We start from the raw sequence: 24,714 nt of genomic DNA, 5'->3' as shown, positions 1-24,714 counted from the left end.
CTCTTTTATGGCTTCTCTGCAGAACTGCACAGTTTTTAGCTGAAGAGTGGTTTGTGTCTTGCCATGCAGATCTCAGCAAGGCACAGCAGCAATTTTTGGCTTCCCTTCAAATGTTTCTACTGAGTAATTTCATGATGCCATTTGCTTCAGTTTGCCAAGACTGAGATGAGGGAGAGAAACCCAAAGGACAAAAAAAAAAAAAAAAAGTGATTATGGCTATTGTGATTATGGGAACAGTACTTTATCCTTCCCTGGTTTTCCATTTTTATGTAATCTTTCTACACCTTGGTGTTAAAATGACCTTGGCAAGGAAATATTTATAACTGACATTTCTTATTTCTGCTATCTCCAGTCTTGATAAATTCAACAATCTCATGTAGGTTACTTTACCCTTCTACCCCAATTTCCCCAGCTAGAAATTGGAAGTATTTACTCCTATTCTTTCTTTTGATGCAGTCATCCAAATGCAAGTTCTCTGCCAGCAAGGCTGTCTGCAACATATTGCACAACAGGAACATCACCTTAATTGCAATTCCAAAGCTGTGCAAAGCCCATCTCACTCTTGCCCCCTCTTAATCTACGACTGTTATTAAAACTACATAATAAATAAATAAATTTAAAGTATCTACAAATACAAACAGTATTTGTATCTACAAAAGTATCTACAAAACCACTAAAATTCACTTGAAATTCACTAAATCCCATTAAAATTCACTTGAAAAAGTCAATTTCACTTGTACTTGGCTATGATGAGCCAAGTACAAGTGAAATTGACTTTTTCAAGTGAAAAGTCAGTTAATTTCTGAAACCTATGTTTTAATATCGCCAGATGGAAGTCACAGCACAGGTGAGCACGCCTGAAATGGATGCAAAACACCAGTGGACAGAAGCAGGAGAGGCAGAGCCAGCAGACTGGAATGTCAGCATTCCTAAGTGACCAATAATGACCATGAAGATTAAAATGACCTCGTTGCTCAAATGGAGACAAGGACAGAAAACACACGGTGCTTGAAAGCCAACATTTCTCTGATAGTAATAACAGCCATTAAAGTTTTAAATGATCCCTGCATCTCACTGGAGTTTTTTGCCCTTTATGTGGAATTTTTTCACGTTTGAAAAGTAAACCACAAAATAATAAGAAAATGCTCAGATATCATCAGCTAGTTCCAGTCTAATAATACATAATTATGAAATACAATTATTACACTGATCTCATCAGCTTCTATTTTTAGCTTCAAGCGGTTCTTTTAAATTGAAACTATTTCCTCACTGGAGCTGTGTTACAGTACATCCACTCATCTCTCAGCTGGGATTTATCCCATCTTTCCACCTGGCTCACTATTGTTCACATTATCACTTCCGAAATATAAGTATACTCTGATCCCCAAAGCAGATTTTCAAGCACAAAAGGACCTAATTACTGCTCCCAAGCACCAACTCATTTATGTAGGCATTCCATCCCCAGGTTACTAAGAGAGGAGAGAGCAGATGACCCACTAGGATGAAATTACAGCAACTTTCTTTGCTATACCATCACTTAATCTGAGACTAAGGAAAGTGAAAGGCAATGTGATAAACTGCTGAATACACAGACTTTTAAAAGGCTGTCTATTGCAGCCAAGACGAACCTTCCTGACAAGCAAACACTCCGTACCTGTAACTGACCAATCTCAAATAAACACTCAGCATTGATAAAGCTCAAAACAAAACCCCACAACCTCGCTCACTAAAAAAAAAGAAGGCTGGGGCACACTGACACTGTAACTTCTGGGTCATTCTTGTCCAAGATACAGATCTCTTTCCCTCCCTTTGCAGTTCTCCAAACCCAGCACAAACAATACTGCACACTTTCCCTGCAAGTTTCCCAGCTGGGCTGGGAGCTCAGGGAGAAGCCCAGCCACACGAGCAGCACATCAGAAGAACCTTTGTGGCTATAAAAAGCTGCACTTACACCCCACAGCCAGGTTCCCTCTTCAGGTTCTCTCCTGTTGTGACACTTGAGCCCCACAGCCAGGTTTTCTCTGTAGGCTCTCTCCCATTGCGGCATTTGGGTCCCACAGCCACGTTTTCTCTGTAGGCTCTCTCCCATTGCGGCATTTGGGTCCCACAGCCACGTTTTCTCTGGAGGCTCTCTCCTGTTGTGGCACTTGAGTCCCACAGCCAGGTTTTCTCTTTAGGCACTTGGGTTCCACAGCCCAGTTTTCTCTTTAGGCCTCTCCTGCTGTGGGCCTCAGCCCATTTCCCTCAGCGCGGGGTATTTGGGCGCCCGGCGGGGACAGCTGTGACCCTTCCTCCTCCACAAGAAGGGACAGCTGCTCCCTTCAGCATTGCACCTCCATGGTGACATGGGACCAGATCATGTTCTGTGGCCAAAGCAGGAGGCTGCCATTCCCCCTGAAGCAGGAGGCTGCCATTCCCCCCGGCCTGGCTGGCTCCGAGGGCTCCCAGGCCACCGATGGCCAAGTCTGTCAGCAGGGCTAGCACAGAAACCTGAGCTGTCCCACAGAAATTCCCAGCTGAAGTCACAGCACAATCCTGGGATGACCCTGTCCCCGGCAAAGACAGCTGGGGTTAACACAGGCCAGGGAGCAGCTCGGATGCATTTCCTGATTCCCGGGAGGGAATCTCGAGGAGGGAAGGAAGGGTTTAACTGCACAGCCATGGAGGGAAGGAAGGGTTTAACTGCACAGCCATGGCTCCTCCGTGCCAGCTGGCCCCAGACCAAACGGCCTGCAAGGCTCATTAGGAGCTGGCAGTCCTCCCGAAGCTGCCCACAATCACTTTCAGAATTAAGTCAAAATTAAGAGCAAAGGTAAGACTTTTGCTCAGTATCAGGGTAACAAAGCTTGGAATTAATTGATACAGACTACACAAAAGAAATTCAGTGTCTGCTTCAAATTCATTATCTCTTAACCCATCTTTACTGTCACTCACAAAGCTTCCCTCCTAGAAATCTGTCAGAGGAATCCACTGCTCAATTTCAGCCCTCCAGCTACACAGAGAGAGCATATGGGAGCTTGAGAGATGATTTATGGTTTCAGTTTTCATTCTCAAGATCTATGGTTGGGCATTTTAAAATGCTGACTTACTCAAGAAAACGCTGAAGTAGGATATAAGTGGCAATGGAAGAATGCAAGTCCATGACAAACATCACTCCCCTGCCCTCCTATCCCAGTAACACAGGGACACAGGTAAATCTTGGTATTCATCTGTTGAAAGGACTCTCTCTGAAACACAAGATGCTTCCAGAAATGGTCTGAATGGTTTTACTTGTTCTCAAGAGACTTTACAGGTATCATATGTGAGCTTGCTCTGAGTGGGTACTTTGTGTCCTGAACATTCTGGAAAAGCTCAAGTCTTATTGAGGAGCAGAACTAAACCTCTCCAAGGAACCACTGCCACCCCACAGGTACCTCTCACTCTCTGTGGCAACTCAGAGCATCCTCAGAACTTCTCTTCCAGCAGCTGTGACAATTTCAGTCACTCTCATTTTATAAATCTTGACATTTTCATCAGCAGATTTTCCAGCTTAGCCATGCCTTGTATCTGTGTGCAATCCTCTTAAAAAGGGAGCGATTTCTTATAAGAACCTTAGCGTATTTTAAGCTAGGTTAAAAGTAACTCCCCACAATACTTTCACACAATATTGCAGTGACCTTAAGTCTAGTGAGGATAATACAAGTAATGTACTAAAAAAGTTGTAGAGTTAACCAAATATCTGCAGGACTTAAAATCCCCCCACAAAACTTATTTGCACTTGTACAGCAAGAGGCATTTTGAGATGCGCTCTGCTTTGGTGATCAGGACTGCACCTACAACTCCCACAAGTTTTTATAAACACCAAGCTCAGCTGAATCACAGGCCATGTGGGGTCTGATAATATCTGCTTTTATACACATCTGCTATGAGGAAGTCTCAACTGGCAAAATTCCTGCTGTTACAAATGAATGAGGAGTCACAGATCTACACAGAGAGGAATGTGAATTTACCCACTGCCACACACCAGCTTGTGATTCCACACCACACTTGTGTGGCACCCCGAATTTGGCCTGATAGCACAACTTGCTTTTTACACCTGCAACATGAAAAGAAGGGGAAAAAAAAAATAAATAAAAAAAGACAAAGATCCATGCACTGACGTATTGCTGAGCCCCGTACTTGGAGACAAATTACAGCCATGTTACTGAAGCATACACAGAAACATCTGTTTAATGACACTTCAGTGATGTGACTGGGGGGCAGGTCCTCCCCACGCCCCTTCAAAGTAAAACGAAACTTTGACTTTTTAAGTTCACCACAGACTTCAGCGAACTTTTGATCACGCTCTACAGAGAAAAAATAAACTCTGTTTGGGGTTCTTCCAAGCGATCCTGTTCCTCCCAACACTTATGTCAGGATGAAACATTATTTTTTTCCTTTGTCTCCTCGCAAAGGCAGATTGACCAGTTCCCAAACTGCTCCAATTCCTCCATCCCGACCCCTGTTTGACCGCCGCAGCTGCCCCCATGCTGCGATTTCTGAATACATCTTTTAATCCATCTTCCAGCCTCCAGCCTGGCAACAAAGCTCCTTTCAATGCCCACCAGCACCTACCCAGCCCGCCGCTCCCCAGCCCTGGAACATCCCGAGCAGCTCCCACAAAGCCCGGGATTTACAGCCGGGAGCCGGCCCCACGCTCTCCGTGCCTGTGGATTTGGACACATGCTCCGGCGCTAAATGTGTTCCCAGGCTCCAGGCCAGCTCTGCTGGGATAACTCATCTCCCTGCGGCTCCCGGCGGAGACACCGCGCTGCCGACACGCGGGGGGACCGCGGAACGGGGGCCGAGCCCTCAGCTCTTCCCGGCCGCCACCGCATAGCTCCGGCTGCAGGGCTGGGCGCAGCCGCCGCCCCTCCGCGCTGCCCGGTCCCGCAGAGTCACCTCTCGCCTCCCCGGCCGTCCCCTGCCCTTACCAGAGCGCGATGCGGCTCTTGGGGTAGCTGAGCCTCTCGATGCAGCCCAGGACGTGCGGCAGCGTGTGCGCGGCGTTGCGGGCGAGGATGGCGAGCAGCACCGTGGGCTGCAGCAGCGGCGACTCGGGCAGCGCGGGCTGCTCGGGCCCCGGCGGCTCGGGCGGCTCGGGCGGCTCGGGGGCGGCCCCGCAGCCGCGCAGCAGCGGCGGCAGCAGCAGCAGCAGCAGCGGCGCGCTCGCAGCCATGATGGGCGGGCGAGGGGCAGCCGCGGAGCCGCCGGCAGGCAGAGCACAGCGGGCTCCGGAGCAGGGAACGCGGGAGGAGGAGGGGCAGGCTCGGCACGGAGGAGGGAGAAGGGGAAGGAGGAGCCGAGCGGCGCCACCGCCCGCCCTGCCAGCCCCGCTTACCGCCCCCCGGCACCGCCCGGACCCCGCGCTGCCGCCGCGACCCCAGATTAGAGCCGGTGCCCACCCGGGAGGCTGCGGTCAGCGCAGCTCCCGCCGTAAAAGCTGCAAAGCCCGCATTTCTCCACACGAGTTTTGGGCTTTAAAGGGGCTTTCGGAGTGTTGCTGCTAACGCTGAGACGTCCCTTTGTTCGAGGCTTACGTGAAGATATCGCCCTCATCCTTTCCACGCAGGTAGGGAATTAAAGTAGCTCTCAGCTTTCATATCAGGAGGTTTTTTGGCAAACATTCGCGGGATGTCCGTACGGAGCAGCCGCACACCTCACACCCATCCCCCGCTGCAGGAGGGATGCGCTGTTCCAGCTCGAAAGCAGCTGGAAGATTAATATGGTGGAGTCATAGAAAGGACCTTCAGGACAATCTCATTCCAACCCCTTGCCATGGCAGGGACACCTTCCACTGTCCCAGGCTGCTCCAAGCCCCATCCAAGCTGGCCTTGGACACTTCAGGGACAGGGCGGCCACAGCTTCTCTGGGCACCCTGTGCCAGGGCCTCTCCACCCTCACAGGAAAGAAATTCTTCCTAATATCCAATCTAAATGTACTCTCTGTCAGTTTAAGGATGTTCCCCTTACGTCCTATCACTATCTGCCCATTTAAAAAGCCACTCTTTTTGTAATCCCCTCTCATGGACTGGAAGGGGCTCAAAGGTCTGCCTGGACCCTTTTCCTCTCCTGGCTGAACAACCACAGCTTTCTCAGCACCTCTTCTTTGAAGACAGGAAATACAGGGAAGATTTTCCCTCTACTTCATTGACTTACCCACCATGGAAATGTTCCCGTGAATAGACTGATGGCAATTTAGCATAAAAATACATAAAACATATTCCAGCAATTAAAATTATTGGGTCATGATCTTAAAAGGGGCATAGTAATCATAGTTCTCTTAGAAGTTAATAGGATTTGGGCATGCTAGACCCTTTTCAAGATGAAATCTCTAATTATCTCTAAGGGCCCCACAGCATATTTGGGTTTTACTGTGGAAGTTTCTCCAAGGTGGACAGACCCACTTTGAGCATGTGTTCCTGTTGGCTGTGTGCTTGCAACACTTAAAAAGAAGGAAACCTTTAGCAGGCAAACAATTGTTTAATTATCCATAGTCTCACTGTGAATTGCTTGCATCCAGGTAGTAAATATAAAAATATACACACACACGCATTATATATACAGAGTTAATGTTTGCTCCTCTTTGCTTATAGAACCTAATTTATCATGCATGACAAATTATATTGTCTCAGTTTCCTGAGCAGATGACTTCCCAAAAAGGATCATTCTAGGAAACTTCAATAAAGAGTCTTCAGGGGTTATAGAATCATCTGCACTAAAATTTGAGAAACTCTCTCAGTTTGTCCTCATCTTCCTGAACAATTAGCACAAATGTGTCACTCCTGTTTGCCCTTCAGATGCCTTTATAATTGTCCTTCTAGAATGATACATTAATGAGGCTTTTCTGTGATGGTTAGTTTGCCACATGTTGCTTTTATGCTTGGATTCATTATCCAAATAGAAGGAGCAGCCTTGCAGCGGGTGGGAGGTGATTAGAGTTCCACAGGAGCCAGCCCAATCCACACGCACGGAATTCCCCTGCTGTCCCCGGGAGCATTTGGAGGGTGGGGACAAACTCTGCCAAATTGTTCTTGATGGGGAGGGGGAGGGCTGGAAGCTGGCATTTTCCATCCATGGACATTCAAGCTGGGTCACAGTCCCGATTTTAGGATGTTTCAGCAGAAATAAGCCCCTCCTCTGCCTGCCTTTGCCAGAGTTCTGATTGTGCCTTTCCCCTGTGCAGCTCTTGATGTCCTCAGTGAAATCTAAACTACCTTCAGCTCTTTTCACACTCCTCTATTTTGGGAGCAGCATCAGAGCCATAACGATTTGCTGGGGGCAAATGAAAAGACTCCAGCAGCATCCCAAAGCCAGTGATTCTCTCTCCAAAGTGATGTTCCCTTGCTCACACAAATCCCTGGGCTGGCTGGCTGCCGTGGAGCACAAAGAGTGAGAGCAGCAGAAGCCTGAAACATGAGGTGTTGTTCTTCCATGCAGAAGGGAAAGGAGTCACTCAGCTTCATCTCGCACTCCCAGTCACACACAGCTGGGGAAAGTTTGGAGAGCTCAGGTAAACTGTTAATTGGCAATTCATGTCATTCCAACACCTGTAAATGTGTATGACTCCATGTCCACGCACAAAGAAATCTGTACTCGTTCTGACTTCTTTCTTGGTGGCCAAAACTATATTCTGTGGGGTTTTTTAAGCCCAGACTCCATCCTGCTGTGGCAAGACAATGAGCCACCCTGTGATGAAATATTTTAGCTTTGAGGAAGAAACGGCTTTTTGCACATGTAAGTCCCACGGAAATCAATTTAAGGCATTTGTTTCAGCCTCCTCTAAATATGTAACACCAAACAAGGAGATTCCAGCTATGACAGCTGTCTCTGGCAGAGGCATAATCCCTCGGTTTGGCAGATTTCTTCTAAATTGTTTCCCACATTGAGGAAAACAGAGGTTCCATCCTGGTGATGTAATTGACTCATCTATAGATTGATGTGGATCCATCTCCTTTCACTTGCTTCTTCGCTTCTAAAAACTCAAATCCATCCAATTATTTTCCCAGCACTGAGTTGCCAACTCTTCCATGAAAGTCTTGGACACTGGATTTTTTTATCCATCTAGCTATCTATTCTGTGCCCAGGGAAATGAACTGCTGGCTAACACAATACTTTATAAACAGCCAGAATGGCTGCTCAGTTTACAACAAAAATCCTTGAATTAGATTGGCCCAAATATAACTTCCTGTGCCTACAAACCACACACAATTTATGTTACATACGTAGAGACCAATTTTCACTGATCCTGTGTTATAGAATAGCCACTGTTTGAAATTCATCAGAAGAGTCACCAAGACAGAGCTGGTAAGCCAGACCTGGGACACTTGGCATTAGGCAAAGTCAGAGATATTTCTAATGAAGCAGTCCAAGGTGCTTTTAATGGCAATACCTTGAAGACATGTCCCTTATGCAGTCTGGCAAAGCTCTGGACACTGCAGATTGATAACGCTTTGGAGCCTTTAGGAGAAGGGGCCATGAAAGGAGTACATGTTTATATATATATATATTTATATATATGTTTATATATATGTTTTATATATGTTTATATGTATGTAGGTAGGAGCGGAGCGGCGGCGGAACGGTGGTGGCGGTGCGGCAGTTTCCGGGAGCGCTGTGCTGCGTGCTCCGCCCGGAGTGAAGCCGCGTTGCACACACGGAGGGCAGCATGGAGCCGGCGGCCGGGCCGTGTCAGAGGGGCCTTTTCCCGGCTCCGGGGGGCACCGATCCGGGCCAGGGCTGCTCTGCGGCCGGGAGGGAGGAGAAGGCACAGGGCAGCTGGTCGGGGGCGGCTGGCGGCAATTGGATCACGGCTCACCCCACGGTAGGCCGGGGCGGGGGTCCCGCTCCCTCTCGGGGTCCCGCTCTCCCGGCCGGACCCTGCAGGATTCTCCCCTCGAGGTGCACGTGGGATCCCCCCAGGAGGGTTCTGCCGGGAAATTCCCATCTAATCGATGATATCGGGTTTATCGAGGGGGGCTCCGGCCCGTGGGGGAGCTGGGGAATGCCACTGCCAGCGGGGGAGGAGGTTTTAAATCATGGGATCCCAGCTGGGAAACGTAAATGCCTTCAACTTCGACTCCGTCTTAATTTTTACCACACTGAAAACATGGAGCTGTTTAATTTGGCCATCGTGTTAACGTTGTGTTGCAGCAAAAATAGGTACAATTATTTACCCCAATATAGGTAAAATTCCACAAAGCTAGAGCTGTTCCAGAAATAGTTGAGACTCCTCTTCTGTTTGTTTATTTTGCTTGCTTTTTTAAGCGCTAAAATATGGGGAATATGAAAAAAGCAGCCTTTGAGATACTGTCGGGAAACAAATCCTGCTTTTTGATTGCCTTCAAACGGGTTTGAAGCTCCAGTGGCTCTGCTGGTCTGTGCATTCTTAGTTTAACCTGTGCTTTCCTTCATTAATGTTCCTCTCTGGTCTCAGTTCACAGAAATGATGTCACTGGATGTGTCTGACAGCACTCAAGTGTATGCTGCCTTTTTGGTGTACCTGGACCTCCTGGAAGGTAAATGGGGGAAGTGGCTGCATCCCAACCAATGCCTTTGCCCTGAGGAGCTGTTAAATTCATTGTTTGCCCTGGGACAGGACCTTTCCTTCCAAAGGCCTTGCTGCCCATTTTGAGAGTTTTTGTGCTGGAAGTTTCTATCCTGTGCCTACCTGGAGCCTGTGCAAAGATGAGTTCTTGTTTCATCCAGCACTTCCAGGTGCAGGTGTTCAGGGAAAAGGCAGTCAGCAGGGAAATAAAAGCAAAAGAGGAGTAGGGGGAGGAAAAGGAATGTAGGAAGGTGAAGTGACAGGTTCCGTGGTTGAGCTTGTAAAAGTCCTCACCTGCGGATTAAAGTGAAATTACTCAATCACAGTGTTTCACAAAAGTCACCATTCAGCACGTGGCTGAATGTTGTGTGCTGGCCTGTTTTGTGGTGGAATGTTTTCTGCAAAGGGCAGTGGTTCCTCTAGCAAAGAGGATCATTTGCAAGTGTGGTAGCAGTAATTTATAACCATTGTAGTAATATTATGTAACAACATAGTAATTTATTCATTAAATTGTAGGGTGTGTGCTTAGGGCCATGGCTGGTGGAGGACCTGGCAGTGTCAGGTCACTGCTGGGACTCCCTGATCTTGGAGGGCTTTTCTGGCCAAAGTGGTCCTGTGAAATCCTGTAGTGTAGTCTGCTGCTGTCTGCTCAGAGTGGAGCAGAGTTATGTGATATGTAAACTTCTGCCTGGCTTCTTCCAAATTGGCTTTATTGAAAATGCACTGTGAGTAGGCAGCCAGCCAGCCTAAGAAAAATATTTCAGTTTTGCTTGGAGCCTGGTGCTTCTCAAGGTCAGGGAAGGGAGGGATTGTACAGTGCAGGAATTGCTGTGTCTGTTGCTGTTACACCTCTGAAGAAAATGCCTTAATAGACTTCAGAAGAAGATTTCTGTAGTTCTGCAGCAAAAACTTCATCCTTATGCCTTCAAGCAGAGGTTAGAATTGTGTATGATCACTAACCATGCTTCTAACACCTGCTGCTTCACAGATCAGGGTCCTGAGCCAGGTGGCTAAATCTCTGTGGTTTTATCTGCTTTGTGCCTTCTGCAGAGCAGCTTTGTCAGACAGATTGCTTCACCACCCCTCAGTGCAGCTCTGGAGCCAGCAGGCTGCTCCTGCTCCTTGGATTTCTTTAGCAGGATTGCTTCTCAGGAGGGGGGTTTGGCAGAGGAATGGAATTTTCCTGTGGGGAAAAGGGGGAGGGAAAAGAAAACCTCAGATGTTAACTTAGACACTGCATTTGTTGTTTGACTGATAAAAACTTGTGTTTTGTGTTCTCTCATCCCCACAAACCTTTCTAGGGAGGAATTGGCACGAGGTGCAGCCGGTGGGCGTGGCAGAGCTGCAGCTGGTGTGTTTGCATGGCCGAGCCAAGGAGCAGGAGGGGCTCCAGGTGATGGTGCCAGTGCCTGCCCACATCCTCATCAGCCACGACAGGTGAGGCTGTGCTCACTGCTGGGGTCACCACTGACAGAAAATGGGGCACAGGGACATTTGACAGCCTGGGGATGGCTTGGTCAGGAGGGGAAGGAGGAGGAAATGGAGCAATATCAGAGGAAAGCAGCCTCTCAGCCTGTAAGCAGAGTTATTTGGGTTCTGCAGACACACAGGCAGATTGGAACATCAAGGAAACCTCAGCTTTGCATCAGTCTCTGCCTCTCCCTGTCTGGAGGTGGTTCTTGGAGGTCAAGCAGAAACTGATGCCCACTGATAAACACTTCCTGTTGTCTGGAGTTGCATATGTGCTAGGAGATAACATGGACACCAAAGTATGTGTTTGAGAGACAAGGCTGGAACACAAGGCCTTCACAGCTTATGTTTTGAACATTCCTGTGCTGATTTTGTACTCTTGGAAATGTGTGATACTTTCTGAATTGCTGGACTTAAAAGGACCTAAGAGGAAAGCAATCCTCTTGGAGCTGCCTAAGAATCAGCTTTTTTACTGTCAGATTTGTGCATAAGCCTTGTATGGTTTGCTTTGCTTTAGTTTTCAAACTATAATTTGGCTACTTTGAACAGGAAACTCCTCTCACTTTACATCCAGAGTCTCACGTGCCTGTGATTTTTGGCTTGATTTCCTCACACATGCAGGAGCAACTCTTCAAGCAGAAGACAGCACAGCCATGAATTTGTTACATTACAGATATTTTCAGCCTAGAAAACTTCCACTTCAGTAGTTTTACAGTCTCTCTTAACTGGCCCTTAGGGCAGCCTCAGACACAGGGTATGATTTGCTCTCTGATAAAGGCTGCCTTCTCTGACTGGTGTCTGCCATGGTGACTCTGAAGACCTGAACTATTTCAAAGGCATCACAAGGTTGTACATTTTTCAATTTCTTATGTTCCCACTCCTGCTAGGAGCTGGCTCATGGCTGGCTCTAAAAATCTTACTGTTTTTTGCTGCTTCCTCTTGCTCTGTGGGCAGCAGCCTGACACAGTGGTAGGTGGGCAATTAATTGCACTTATTGGATGTGTGTGTGCACTCTAGGAGTGATGTTCTTGCTTTTATTTTGGGTTTTGGAAATGACAGCTCAATGTCTTGCTAACAGACTTTTATCATCATTTTACTGTTTGTTGGGTGAAGGGGAAGAAAATTCTTTACTAGGTATTGATGGGGCTTAGTACTGGTTTTGTGCTGAAAAAAATATTGTATTTGCAAGTATTGGTTAATCACTCCTGAGGGCTTGGAGATGTGATCTCCACAGGAGAGGAATGCTGCTGGGTGAAATGCTGGGTGTTTTTCAGCCTGTCTGCAAGCAGGAGATGTGTGTGTGTGTGTGTGAGTGAATGAAAGGGATGTGCTGCAGCTCTCAGCTCAGAGGTTTTAGGGGAAACAGAAGGCAGCCAGTGAGCATGTGGGATCTTTGAGGAATTCCACCTACATGCTGAGCTCTTGTGCTTGGTTAGTATAGTGTGTTTCCACCTGGGCTGAAAACTTGGATTCCTGGCATTGGCTAAAGGCTGGGAGTATGTTCTGATTGATTTTTAATGACAGGTATTCCACTGCATGCATGTCCTATCTTACTCTGTGTCATTGGAGCCTTTCATGGGGAGCCTCTGCACTTGTTTGTTCTGTGGTGATGCTGTTTGCTCTGCCTCTGGCACCAGTGTGTCTGGAATCCAGTACTGGAAGGATGTGTGGTGGAGAGGCAAAGAGTGAATGCATCACATTGATTAAAAGTACAGTTTGTAACAGGCTTTGCTGCAGAGCAGTGACACAGGGTGTGTTGTCACTGAAATGAGATGAATCCCAGGCTGCAGTGCCAGCTGTGTCCTGTCTGTGTTCAGTAGCCATGGATGTTGTCAGGCTGGGAGATTGTGTTTCTGTACAACACTCGTGTTTGTGGTGTTGAATGTGCATCTGCATTTTGATCAAAGCAGCACTTTGTGGTTTTGTGTTACCTGCTAAAAGCAGGGGAGGAGGTATGAGTACAAGTGAATGCAGCTTGCTTAGTGCTGAAAATAAGCCCTTAAAATAAGCCCTTCCTCTGGGAAGGTGAAAATGTTCTGTCTATTCTGGGCCTGGAATTGTGCTAGCTGCAAAAGAAGCCAGTGACAGCAGCATTTATGGGCAGCACTTCCTTGTTTAACCAGTAGGGTTTGGAAGTGACACCTTGAAATCAGACTTCCATCTTCATTCTGCTCTGTGCTTTTCTTATTGGTAGAAGAAAAAAGTGATTCACTGGAAAATAATGGGTTTTAGCACTATGTATGTGCTAAAAAAGATCTCACATTTTGCCAATATTAGTCAGTCACTCTTGTGGGCTTGGTCTTCCAGAGATATGCAGTGGTGGTTCTCTATTTGAAATCCATGTCAGCCAAGCTCCAGGTGTCTCATGGAGTTCCCAACTTGGCTACCACTGAGAAGTGTGTCCTTAAAAGGCCACAGGAAAATTGCTGTGGAAATTACCAGCAGGACACCTGGGCAAATGACAAATATGAGTGCCCTACAAAAATTAAAACTTACTCAATGTTTTTTAGCCTATTACAAAATTTCATCATGTCCAGTTTGAGCATGACAGGTAAGTGCTGAAGGCAAAAGCTGTTCTGCTTCCTAAGCTCACTGTTCACTTCTGCAGAGCTGGGTGGAAGCTGCTCATCCAGCTGTGGCAGGATAGCAGCACCCTAACCCACTAAATTACAGAATTTTGGGCTGTGGGACCCACTGACTTACAGAATTATGGGCTGTGGAGCCCAGTCTTGAGAAGTGGCTTTGTGCTCTGTGTGCTTTTCAGATGAAGATTGCTGAATCTCCTGTGAGCAAAGCCCTGGGGAATATGATGCAATTTCTGTCAGTCTTGGCCTGCTGTGACCCACACAGAGCTGGCTGAGGCTTGGAGAGCCTCTGAATTCAGGAGGATTCCTGCTTGTGGGAGGAGTTTGCAGGTGCATAGGCTGGGGTGTGTCTGCTGCTCACTACAGCACCTCGGAGCATGCCAAGTACCTCGTTGTCTATTCCAGAAGTGTGGCTCCCCACTGTGGAGGAAGCAGTGAATCCTGGGAGTGCAGAAATAACTTGCATAAACCCAGCTCAGCAAGTTAGGAGAGCTCACAGTGCTGGCTGTGAGCTGGATTTTCAGATGGCCTGGAAAGCCTTGAGCCTTCAGGGAGGTAGGTCCCAGATCTAATGGAATTGGGCACTGCCTGTCCTAGACAAATAACTCTGTCTAAGCAGAATGTTGCAGATAAACTGTCAGATTAGATGACATGTCACTGCTCTGTTTGTATTTTGTGTACAAGTGCTGTAAATGAAGGATGAAGTTGCCTGAGGTCATGGAGACCTGTGAAGTTTGGGAAAGGCTTATTCTGTTAAAATGCTGACTTACTTTAGAAGAAAGCAATTCATAAATGTTTTGTTTTAAGGCTGATAAGCATACTGAGAAGGAAATCTGAGGACTGGAATTTACTGTCTTCAAAGTCTGTAGACTGTAAAATAAACCTTGCTGTAAACTGAAAAATCCTGTTATTTTAAAGCACTGGAAGTGTGATGTGCATCTTGCATCCTCTTCACAGTTTTGTCAGTAACTCCCTTGCTAAAAGCATAATTTACTCATGCAGTAAATTACACATTGAAAATATAATTAGTGGCTCCTAAGTGTAAGCTCTTTATTAGTATTTTATTTATTTTTTAGATTTAATATTTTAAATTAGTTTGCAGCTCCCACAGCAGAGTGGGTTATGCAGTACTTTGGTTGAACATCCAGTATTTAGTGTATCCTGTAGAACTTTTCTGAACTTTGATACTTCCCTCTTGTGTGGTTTCTCTTGTTTTCTTCTTGAACTTCCATGGAAAAAGATCTTTAATATTCCTCAGGGCTTCAATTCCTTCTCCTGACCAGTGTGGCATGTGGTGTTTTATTTACATTTATTTTTTTCTTTCCATTACAAAAAACTGAGTAATGGAAAGAAAAAAATAAATGTAAATAAACCACTCCATGGTTTCTTCTAGCATTCCCTGTTTGTGTGTTTTGGGAACAAATTCCCAGGAGCAGTGCTGTGCATTTACACCTCCTCCCAGCCCCTTGTGCTCCTTCCCACATATTTCAGGGCACTGGGTTCATGCTGCCTGCCCTGCAGCAGGGTCTGGAGCAGCACTGCTGGTGCTGAGCTGTGCTGAAGTTTGCAGTGCTGGCTAAACCCAAGGAATTGTGCTCTCTGGGAGGTTCCTGTGCCCTGCTGCTGGGACAGTGGCATGCTCCAGTGCCTGGGGTAATGATCTCTGCAGGGGCACAGAGGCCAACTTGTGTGCTCTCTGCAGCCCTGCCTGGCCAGCAGGGGAGGGAGCTGGTCAGGCTGGCCAAGCCTGCCAGGAATTATTCATCCAAGTATAAAGGGCAGATTGAAAGCCTTGGGCTTTTATGGCATGGAAGGCAGTAGTTCCATTTCAGCTCAGTGGAGCTCTATGCAACCTCCATAAACATGCCCTGAGCTTGCAGAGGGATGCAAGCATGGGATGTGTCTCTGAAATGCCCTTTTGTTCATCACAGACCTTGCTGCTCGAGTTCTTTATGGTTCTGCCCTTGGTTGGTTTTTGCAGAGTCAGTTGAAAGCTCAGGGTCAGCAGCCTACACCTGGCTCTCTCTCCCAGAGAAAAGTACAGTGATAATTTGTTAGGAGCTATTGGGAAACACAGCACAGATTTCTGATGGATGTTGAGGGCCTACATGGTGCAAAATTAAGGTAGGGGAAGGATGCAACATTCCCCTCTGCTCTCTGGATAGATTTGTATGGATTTTCTTGTTTTGTTTTGGGATTTGTTTTATTTTGAAGCTATTAATTGCCACAGTAATAGAAGATAGGGTCAGCTCACTGCTGTCGTTAAATTTGAATGCAGCAGTAATGACAGCGGCAGGATGACATTGCCAGTGCTGTTCCCTTAGCTTGCAGTGCTCTTTGCAGAATGTTAAGTAAGTTAAACCTGCTTCTATGACTAATTTTTTGGTAGAAAAAGACAATCCCTACTGACTCTAGTCTGGAGATAGCTGGGAAGCCTTTTCTGAGCCCTTTTTCTAATGCAAAGTGTTTTAGAAATGCCAGCTCTTTGGAGAACAGAGTGTTTGAGGTGAAGTCCTTTGCATCTCCTGGAGCATGAGGTGAATGTGAGTTTGCTTCCTGGGTGGAAAATGAGAGCTTTGTCCTGCTTGATCTGGCCTGGTGGGAGCAGATCTGGATTTGAGTGACCATGCAGCTGAGCTTTTACTGAGACCCTGTGGAACAGCAGGACCTGTTTCTCAGCTGCACCTTTTCTCTTGTCAAGCCTCTATTCTGCTGAAAACTGGCAGTGCAGGCAGTGGAGTGGGCATGCTGGAATTCCTGTGGAAAAGGAGGACCCAGAGGGAGCCAGGCCATACCAAAGGCTTGACCCCACAGCTTCTGTGGGGCTCACACTGTTGGAGCACAGCTGGGGAACCAAGCCCAGAGTGGTCACGGGCCTTTGGTGTCAGTGTTCCATCAGTTATCAGTAATTCCAGAGGTGTCCTGGCACAGCTGTGACTCGGGGAAAGGCTGCTCAGGGTGCTGGGGAATGTAGGTGGTCAAGGCTGTTGGCATCTGCCAGACTGCTGGATGCACTGAATTCCTCTGTTCACTGATGCTTGACACCTTCAGAAATGTTAAATCCACTTTTATTCAAGCAAATTCATCTTTTATGGCTGTCATCAACTGTATGGTGTAGCAGATTGTACTGGTCACTGAGGAGCTTATTGGTAGCCATTAACTGGGGAATTTAAATTAGGGTATGGCTCTGCTGGGGGTGTTACCACATGGGCTTCCTGCCTAGGACTTTATTTCCATCATTGACTGCAGCTGTCTGGGAGATGGGCAGCCTTGAAATAAAGGGTTCCTGCCTCATTTAGGATGTCCAATGTGCATTCTTTGGATTTTAGAAGGCCAACAAGGCTTGATGCTTTCCTATTTTTCCATAGACAGTATTTGATGCATGAAAAGGATTACAAAAGCCATACCTGTCCTGCAGTGTTTCACCTTCTTGCTCGTGGCAGGCAGCAAGCACAGTAAAATCAGAGGTGCCATGGCTCCTTTGCAGTGTCTGCTGGTGCAGAGAACATTGTGAGCAGGCTGGACACAGAGGCTGCTGGGGATGCCTTCAGGGGAGGAGGGCAAGGCATGATGTCTGACACAGACTTCCTGAATTCCAGAGCTTATCCCTCTAAAAGATAGCCTCTCAGCACTGTGCAGATGTGCTGCAGTGCACTGTGGACACTGTGGTATGCATGAATGAGAGCCCTTGTCTTGGGGCTGCCTGTGGAGGGAGGGGGAAGGGGAAAAGGGGGCATTTGCACTTGTCATTCCTCATCTGTGGACAGCAGAGCTAGCAGATCACCCTGATGCAATGGTGTGTCTTTGTGCCCCTTACATAAATCCTGGAACTCTTGTCTCCTGAAAAGGATCAAGAAATGGCATTAATCTGTTGTCAGGACCTGGCTGCTTTTGGGATCGTGGGGCATCTTCAAAGTCCTAGGTGCTAAACGGGGGAAATAAAGTCTCAGGTGTTTGTGCTTGGCAGTATAAGGAGAAATCACGAGTATCAGAAATATAGATGTACAGCCTCACTGTTCCATCCCTCCTCTTAATAGACTATCAGTAAAACCAGTGACAGGTATTCCAGAAAATAGGAAGAAGCTTCTGCCCTGGCTGACAGGTGAATCCAATCCAGGCCTCTGCCCAAGTCTGCTCAGATACAGCATTGTCCACACTCAACACAAGTTTGGTTTCTTTGGCTCCCAAAATATCTCTCCTGGGCTATGCCCTTTAATTTGGCATGTTGTCATTAATTCTATATTGCCTCCACAGGAGCAAGAGAGATCAATGTCCACTGCTTCACGGATAGTTCTTCCCTCACAGGGTCTCTGCCAGCAGTCTGTCTGCTTAGAGCTTTCCCAGACCCTTGGCTGCTGAGGGTGCAGAGGCCCTGGCACAGCTGCCCAGAGGAGCTGTGGCTGCCCCTGGATCCTGCAAGTGTCCAAGGCCAGACTGGACAGGGCTTGGTGCAAACTGAGATAATGGAAATGTCGTTGCCCATGGATGGAACTGGCTGAGCTTTAAGGTCCCCTCCAACCCAAATCATTCCATGATTCTGCATGTGACTATTAGATTCTTGCTCTCTGCATGTATCAGGAAAGAGATCTGTAATCTTTTCCCAGGCTCTTGTCCCCTGCCAGGGCTTTGGCAGGACATTGTGGTGCTGGGGGTGCCTCTGCACAGGGGCTGGGAGTGACAGGAGCCAGAGGTTCAGAGCACAGAATAAATAAGTTACCTGCCAAATAAGCCTGCAGACAGAGCTGCTGGGGTGGCAGTGAGCACAGGAGTAATGCCCCATTACCTGAAAAAGTCTCTTGCAGTCTCTCTCCTCTGCCAGTGGCCAGCACAGTCTCTGTCACCTTATTTATTGTGTTGTTAGGAAATGTGCTGATGTGTGAGGGCTAGGATAGTGCTTTTCCCAGCCCTGGTATCTCTGTGGCATGGAGTAAATGTGTTGTGTTGCCTTGCTGTGTCTGGGCCAGTGGTGCAGCAGGAGGAGAGGCCCTCCTGAATTTACCAGGCTGGATTATGCACAGCTCAGAACACAGATGGGTCCTTAAGAAGGTCATGGGCTTAACAGGGAGCCTTTCCAGGCTGCTGCTCATTCTCTGCCACGTTCCATTTGGCTTTTATTAGAGGATCAAAGGGGTTCTGAGGGAAGATGATGATTGAAGTCTGAAAGCTGCTGCCTTTAGACAGCCCTGGCCCCAGAGCTGCCTGTGCTCTGCTGGGTGAGCTCTCCAGGGTGCACAAAGCCAGGACTGGTTTATCCTGGTGCACAGCTGAACTCCCCCTGGAATGTAACCGGTCCCAGCAATCTCAGAGGAGCCCTCTTGCACCTGACATTGGGGGCAGGGTCTGTCTGTGCTCACCACACTCCTTCAGAGCTTGCACCCCAGTCAGAGCAGGAATGCAGGGACTCCAGGGATCAGTGCTGTCCTGAGCTCTGAACCGTAAAGTAACTGGCATGTTACTCTTAAAATAATCTAAACAGGAAAAATTGCATAACTTTGTCTTGAGCTTTTAAGGAAGACATTATTTGGGCTGACTGTTCTGAAGAAGAGCATTAGTCTTGTGGCTTCTAGTCTAGACAGGGAGGTAGAGAAACCTGGCTTGGGCTCCTGGGCCTTCCACAGGCTGGCAGAGACCTGTGGCACAGGGACTGGCAGACTTACCTCTGCAAATGGAACACATCTTAATTATTCAGTTCTCCAACTGAACACCAGGTGTTACTTAATTAGATTTCTTATATAAGTCTGCTGAAAACAGGGCCAGTAGAGATTGCTGTGCTGGGATTGTGGTGGATGAGGGATGGCTGAGGGATGTGCATGTGAGTGTACCTCCCTCAGCCTAAACAAAGCTTAGAAACGTGTTGAGCCATTTCCAGCAGAGGTGCGTGTAACTGACTCTGTTACTTTCTTTTGTTGCTTGATTACACAACTTTGGATTTTTATTAGAACAGATATTATGCTTAGTTTAGTGAAGACAATTTTGCAGAGTCAAAACAGGCTGGATAAAAATTGTGCTATTCTACCTTTGTGCCATCACAGATGGTTGTGGATTCCTTTCTAAATGTTTTTTTTCCTCTCCTAGGTTAAGGGAAATACTGAAGAAAGCCTCTCTGCCTCCAGAGGATCCTGACACCCTGCTGTCAGTTACTTTGGCCATAGTTGAGACAGACTCCACAATAGTCTACTATAAAATGACTGATGGCTTTGTAATGCCAGATCCTCCTGGTGATACTGAAGATGTGGATAATATACAGTGGAGGAAGAAAAGAAAGAAACTTTTCAAATGATAGGGGCAGAGAAAAGAGAACATTTCTTGAACTCCTCAAACTCAAACAAATGCAGGAACTGATGTATGTGAATTAAGTGGTGAGCTAAAGTCTGCCTTGGCACATCAGGGATGTGTTCAGGGAGAGCAGAGGCTTGTGCAGCTGCACTGTGGTGAAATGCCATTTGAGGTATGAAGTAAGTCATGCTTTGACACAGATCAGTCCTGAATAATAAATACTCTTGGGAAGTGTTACAAAGGCTGTGTTTCCTCTTTATCTGGTCAGGCACATAACAGAATAAACACATCCTTACCCATACTGTAAATATTGGTTACAGGTAAGTCTGAAGGGCTTGAAGTTTTGTAGTTTACAGAGTGTCTTTGTCTTAGCCCTGTCAGAAGCACTCGTGCTGCTCCCCAGGTTACATTTCTGAGCTTTGCTTTCTTCCCTCTGCTTTTGGAGAAAAGGCCCTTCCACAGAAATAGCTTATTTTAATTTTTTCCTTGCAGAGGAAAGCTGATTATAGCAGCACCAGAGGCAAGTAAAACACCAAAGTATGTCACCATCTATGCTGTAAGAGCACACCAGTTACCTTCTTCAGGCACCAGCTAGATTTCTAAAGCCATTGGCATTCCTAGGATTTATTTTATTTTGTCTTTGGACACAGCTTCTGCATATTGAAAGTGATTGCCCAGGAGGTGCTTCAGCTTGGAGTTAAGAGGAAAATAACTGACTTTTAGTTACTTCTGCAGGAATTTTCCATGTCTTTTGCTTGAAGATCTTCTCCAGGTTAAACTTAAGAGTTCCCTGGCAATCAAATAACATCTCAGAGCAGCTTCTTGAGCACAGGATTGTCTGTGTGACAGCTGTGTGGCCAAGGATCACACATTCAGAAGGTGAAGCACAAGAGGTTATCTTGCATGAGTAGAAGAATGGGAGAGAATCCAAAAAACAGAGGTGGAAATGAAAGACCATTTAAGCTTTGCTATCCCTGGGACTAGAATGGGTGTTTCTGTGGCTGTGGAGCTTGATGCTAGTTTGGCCAAATGTGCTGGGAGGCAGAATGATCCCACAGGGAATCCTGCACACCCTTGGAGGAGGTGTGTCACTGTCACATGGAGCTCTGCAGGACGCATTTATCCCAGTACAGCCAGGAGAGACAGCATCTGTGGGTTTCAGTCATGGAGAAAAAGAATTTTTCTTTGTCTTTCTCAGCATTGTTCCCCTCATGGAGGAATCCCTTGGCTTTACCCTTCATTTTATTATTTCTATGCTCAGAAAGAGGAGCCTCATAACTTGAGCCTCCTTTTCTATACACTGAAAACTGCTGACCCAGGCTCCCCAGGTCAAATTGGGGAAACTGTGTCTGAAGGCTTTGATTTCTGTTTCTTCTTGTGTCCCACTGAGAAATGATTTTATAGGCCTTTTTCCAGCCTCCTTAGATTGTGGTGATTCTTTATTTCTGAGGGAAGAAAAACAGAGAAGAACTAATAATATCACAGCACTGTTTGTCCCATAGGTATTACAGTGTAAACACAGGGATGTTAAATAAGCTTGGAGCCAGCTGTGCTGCTCCTTTACATTCCACTGAAGTATTTCTCTCTGTCAAGTCAACAACACACTGACTGAAGCCTCTGGTCTTCCAGGCACTGAATAAAGATGGGAAGAGACTTCCCACAGAAGTCTATCAGTTCAGAGCAGTAGCTCATTAACATTCCTGAATCCATAGCATCCTGGTCCTCTGCCCAAAGTGCTCAAGCATAACTCTGCTTTAAGTGTTTGTGATACATCATGGAAGTGTGAGCCGTGGCCCTGCTGCCAATCCAGCACTTATTTCAGCCCAGAAGATTTTGCAGGCTCCATACTGCTATCTTTCGGAGTTTTTTTTGGGTTTTATTTACCAAGCACAGCTTGATAAGTTTCACTGAATGCCCCTGACCAACAGCAGGTGTTTAAAATCTGGAGAGTATCATTTTGCAGTAGATTATTGTTGCAAGCCTCTCCTCACTGCAGAGGGATGTTTGCATTGACGCTTCCCCACCGAGTCAAGGATGACAGAAAAGCAAAGGGCTGTTTTGGCCTGGCTTTGACAGCAGACTCTTACATAAGGGAGCCCTTGCTTATGCACACTGTGTTTCCTTGAGGCACTGCTGGCACCATCTCCCAGCTCTCCCAGTGCAGCCTCACTGTTTGCAGCACACACAGAATGTTTTATGCAAAGAAATGCTGGTGGGGAGGCAGGAGAGCCCTGTCAGGTCCATGAGGAGGAGCTGAGCTTGCCAGCAGTGGCCAAGAGAGCTCCCAGAGCCTTTTGTGAGCCCAGAGGGCTGTTTGGGCAGCAGCTGCTCCCCTGGGAGTCTCCCAGGGCTCCGTGGCTGTGTGTGCTCTGGGGCAGCAGCGCAGGAATCTCTGGCTCAGCATTGTCTCTGCTTCCTGGGCATGCTGGCATGGCAGCGAGGACAGGCCTGGTAAAGGGGTGTTGCTTCCACATCTTAAGCACAATCTCACTCCCTAGAAAGTGGCCCTCAGCATCTCTACAAAACACTTGAGTTTCTCAGAAATCACTAGAAGGAAGACGTGGGCTCTTGTAACCCATCCTTGATCTTGGCACAGGTTCCACAGGATCTCCTGCTGGGACCCAGCAGTTAGATAATAACACTGCTACTGCTAAAGCCAAGCCATCTTAATCTTCCTCTTTTCTGTCAGCAAAAGCCTTTTTGTTTAAAACATTTTTTTTCCTAGTAAAGAATCCATATGAATTTATTAATGGACCTACTAGTGTTGCAGAGCTATAGGAATTACATGTTTAATGGCTCGTCCAAGAAGTTTTCAGCAGATTTCAGTAGAATCTAACTAGCCTGCAAGCCATGTCCTGTGTACATGGACAACTTGTTAACCTTCTCTAGTCCTCCAGGGCCAGGACCCGAGGGAAGGCTGGAGATCAGGAAAGGCTCTTCCCCAGAGGGTGCTGGCACTGCCCAGGCTCCCCAGGGAATGGGCACAGCCCAAGGCTGCCAGAGCTCCAGGAGGGTTTGGACAATGCTGCCAGGGATGCACAGGGTGGGATTGTTGGGGTGTCCTGAGCCAGGAGTTGGACTGCATGACTGATCCTTGTGACTCCCTTCCCACTCAGGATATTTCATGCTTCTAAAAATAGCTGCAGCTGCAGCTCATATTTCAGAGTATCCAGGGAGCTGATGGCTTTTCTGTTTCATTCCCTCATTTCTCAGATGCTCCCACTGAGACCCCGGATCCCTGCCTGCAGCAGACCTCGCTGAATTAATGATGCTCTGACTCCTGCTCAGCCCCATGCTGGATGTTGTGTTTGCAGCACCTGACAGACAGAATCCATTGCCTGATGCCTCGTTAGTCATTCTTTGCACCCCCACCTGGCTGCATGTTTCTCCTCATGTATCTTGCCTGGCCATTGAGCTCTCAGTGCCAATCTAGAATGGCTCTGCTGATCTTTTTCATTGCTTTTTATTTCCCCTCTTTCTCACTGCTGTAGTTATCTCAGCAAATTTCTTACTATTCTTCACTGCCCTCTTGGCCCACATTTCATACCCTTGGTTACCCTCAAATTTATCTTTCTGTGCTGTCTGGAAAAGCCTCTTTCTTTCCAAGTTTCCTGTCTTCTGCTTCGTTGCCTGGATGGTCTATGAAGAGCCATCTATTCCTTTCTCTGCTCCAATCCAAGCACCAGCTGATCCTCCCAGTTCCACCAGACCCATCCCATTTACCATTAAAAATCACGGGAAATTCTGAAGCAAGTCTTGTGCCAATGTCCAGCCAACAGAGATTCACAGAATATCCTGAGCTGGAAGGGACCCTCAGGATCATCCAGTCCAGCCCCTGTCCCTGCCCAGACACCCCAACAATCCCACCCTGTGCGCCCCTGGCAGCATTGTCCAAACCCTCCTGGAGCTCTGGCAGCCTTGGGCTGTGCCCATTCCCTGGGGAGCCTGGGCAGTGCCAGCACCCTCTGGGGAAGAACCTTTCCCTGAGCTCCAGCCTGACCGGCCCTGGCACAGCTCCAGCCATTCCCTGGGTGCTGTCCCTGTCACAGGGAGCAGAGATCCAAAGGCTCTCTCTCCTGGAGAGCTCTGCCTTCACAGGGCAGGGTGGCTGTCCCCCCCCTTTCCATAACCCCAAACAGCCCCATTGACATCCGGCATGGATGTTCTGCTGGATAAATCCCCGGGCAGAGCTGGCTGGAGCTGCTGGCTGTGTCTGCACCAGAGGGCGCTTGGAGACTGCCAAGCCGGAGTCTTCCTCCCCTGGGAATGCTGGAGCTTTGCAGAGCTCCCCTTGCACACCTCGCCTGCTTCTCCTGAACAAAAGGAGGGGGTAAACTCTGTCAGCAGAAACACCTGCCAGGGCAATTCTTCCTACCTGAAGGAAATGGTATTACTTAAACCTTCTTGCAGAGGGACTTTGGGCAAGGGAATGTTGTGACAGGACAAGGGGAGTGGCTTTAAGCTAACAGAGGGCAGGTCAGATGGGCTATTGGGAAGGAATTGTTCCCTGTGAGGGTGGGCAGGCCCTGCCGCAGGGTGCCCAGAGAAGCTGTGGCTGCCCCTGGATCCCTGGCAGTGTCCAAGGCCAGGCTGGATGGGGCTTGGAGCAAACTGGGACAGTGGAACATGTCCCTGCCCATGGCAGGGGTGGAATGAGATGAGCTTTAAGGTCCCTTCCAACCCAAACCATTCTGGGATGCCGTGATTCTAAGAAAAAAATCTGAGAAGACCTGAAACTGAACAAATCCAGCAGAAAAGCAGAGTGGAGCAGTGGGTGAAGCCCTTCTCTGCTGCTGCCCCTTTCCCCCTGCAGCACCCA

The 24,714-nt window shown here is 47.6% G+C and overlaps 2 protein-coding genes across 2 annotated transcripts in view; one reads left to right on the top strand and one right to left on the bottom strand.

Annotated features, from left to right (window-relative positions):
* The window catches only part of COLGALT2 (collagen beta(1-O)galactosyltransferase 2), a 46,822-nt gene extending 41,692 nt beyond the window's left edge, over window positions 1-5,130 (bottom strand). Inside the window, 1 exon segment of the mRNA XM_059478602.1 lies at window positions 4,953-5,130. The gene's annotated coding sequence lies outside the window, so the exon portion shown is untranslated.
* A 405-nt stretch (window positions 5,131-5,535) lies between these two features.
* Window positions 5,536-20,136, top strand: TSEN15 (tRNA splicing endonuclease subunit 15). The gene is made up of 5 exons (XM_059478603.1): window positions 5,536-5,590; window positions 8,577-8,841; window positions 9,454-9,535; window positions 10,866-11,001; window positions 19,695-20,136. Exons 2-5 carry the CDS (start codon window positions 8,686-8,688, stop codon window positions 19,897-19,899), a joined length of 579 nt encoding a protein of 192 aa, XP_059334586.1. The 5' UTR covers window positions 5,536-5,590; window positions 8,577-8,685; the 3' UTR covers window positions 19,900-20,136.
* Window positions 20,137-24,714: the final 4,578 nt, after the last annotated feature.

This window comes from Ammospiza nelsoni, chromosome 9, assembly GCF_027579445.1.
Source record: "Ammospiza nelsoni isolate bAmmNel1 chromosome 9, bAmmNel1.pri, whole genome shotgun sequence".
Lineage (NCBI taxonomy): Eukaryota > Metazoa > Chordata > Aves > Passeriformes > Passerellidae > Ammospiza > Ammospiza nelsoni.
This window is presented reverse-complemented; position numbering and strand designations above follow the sequence as displayed.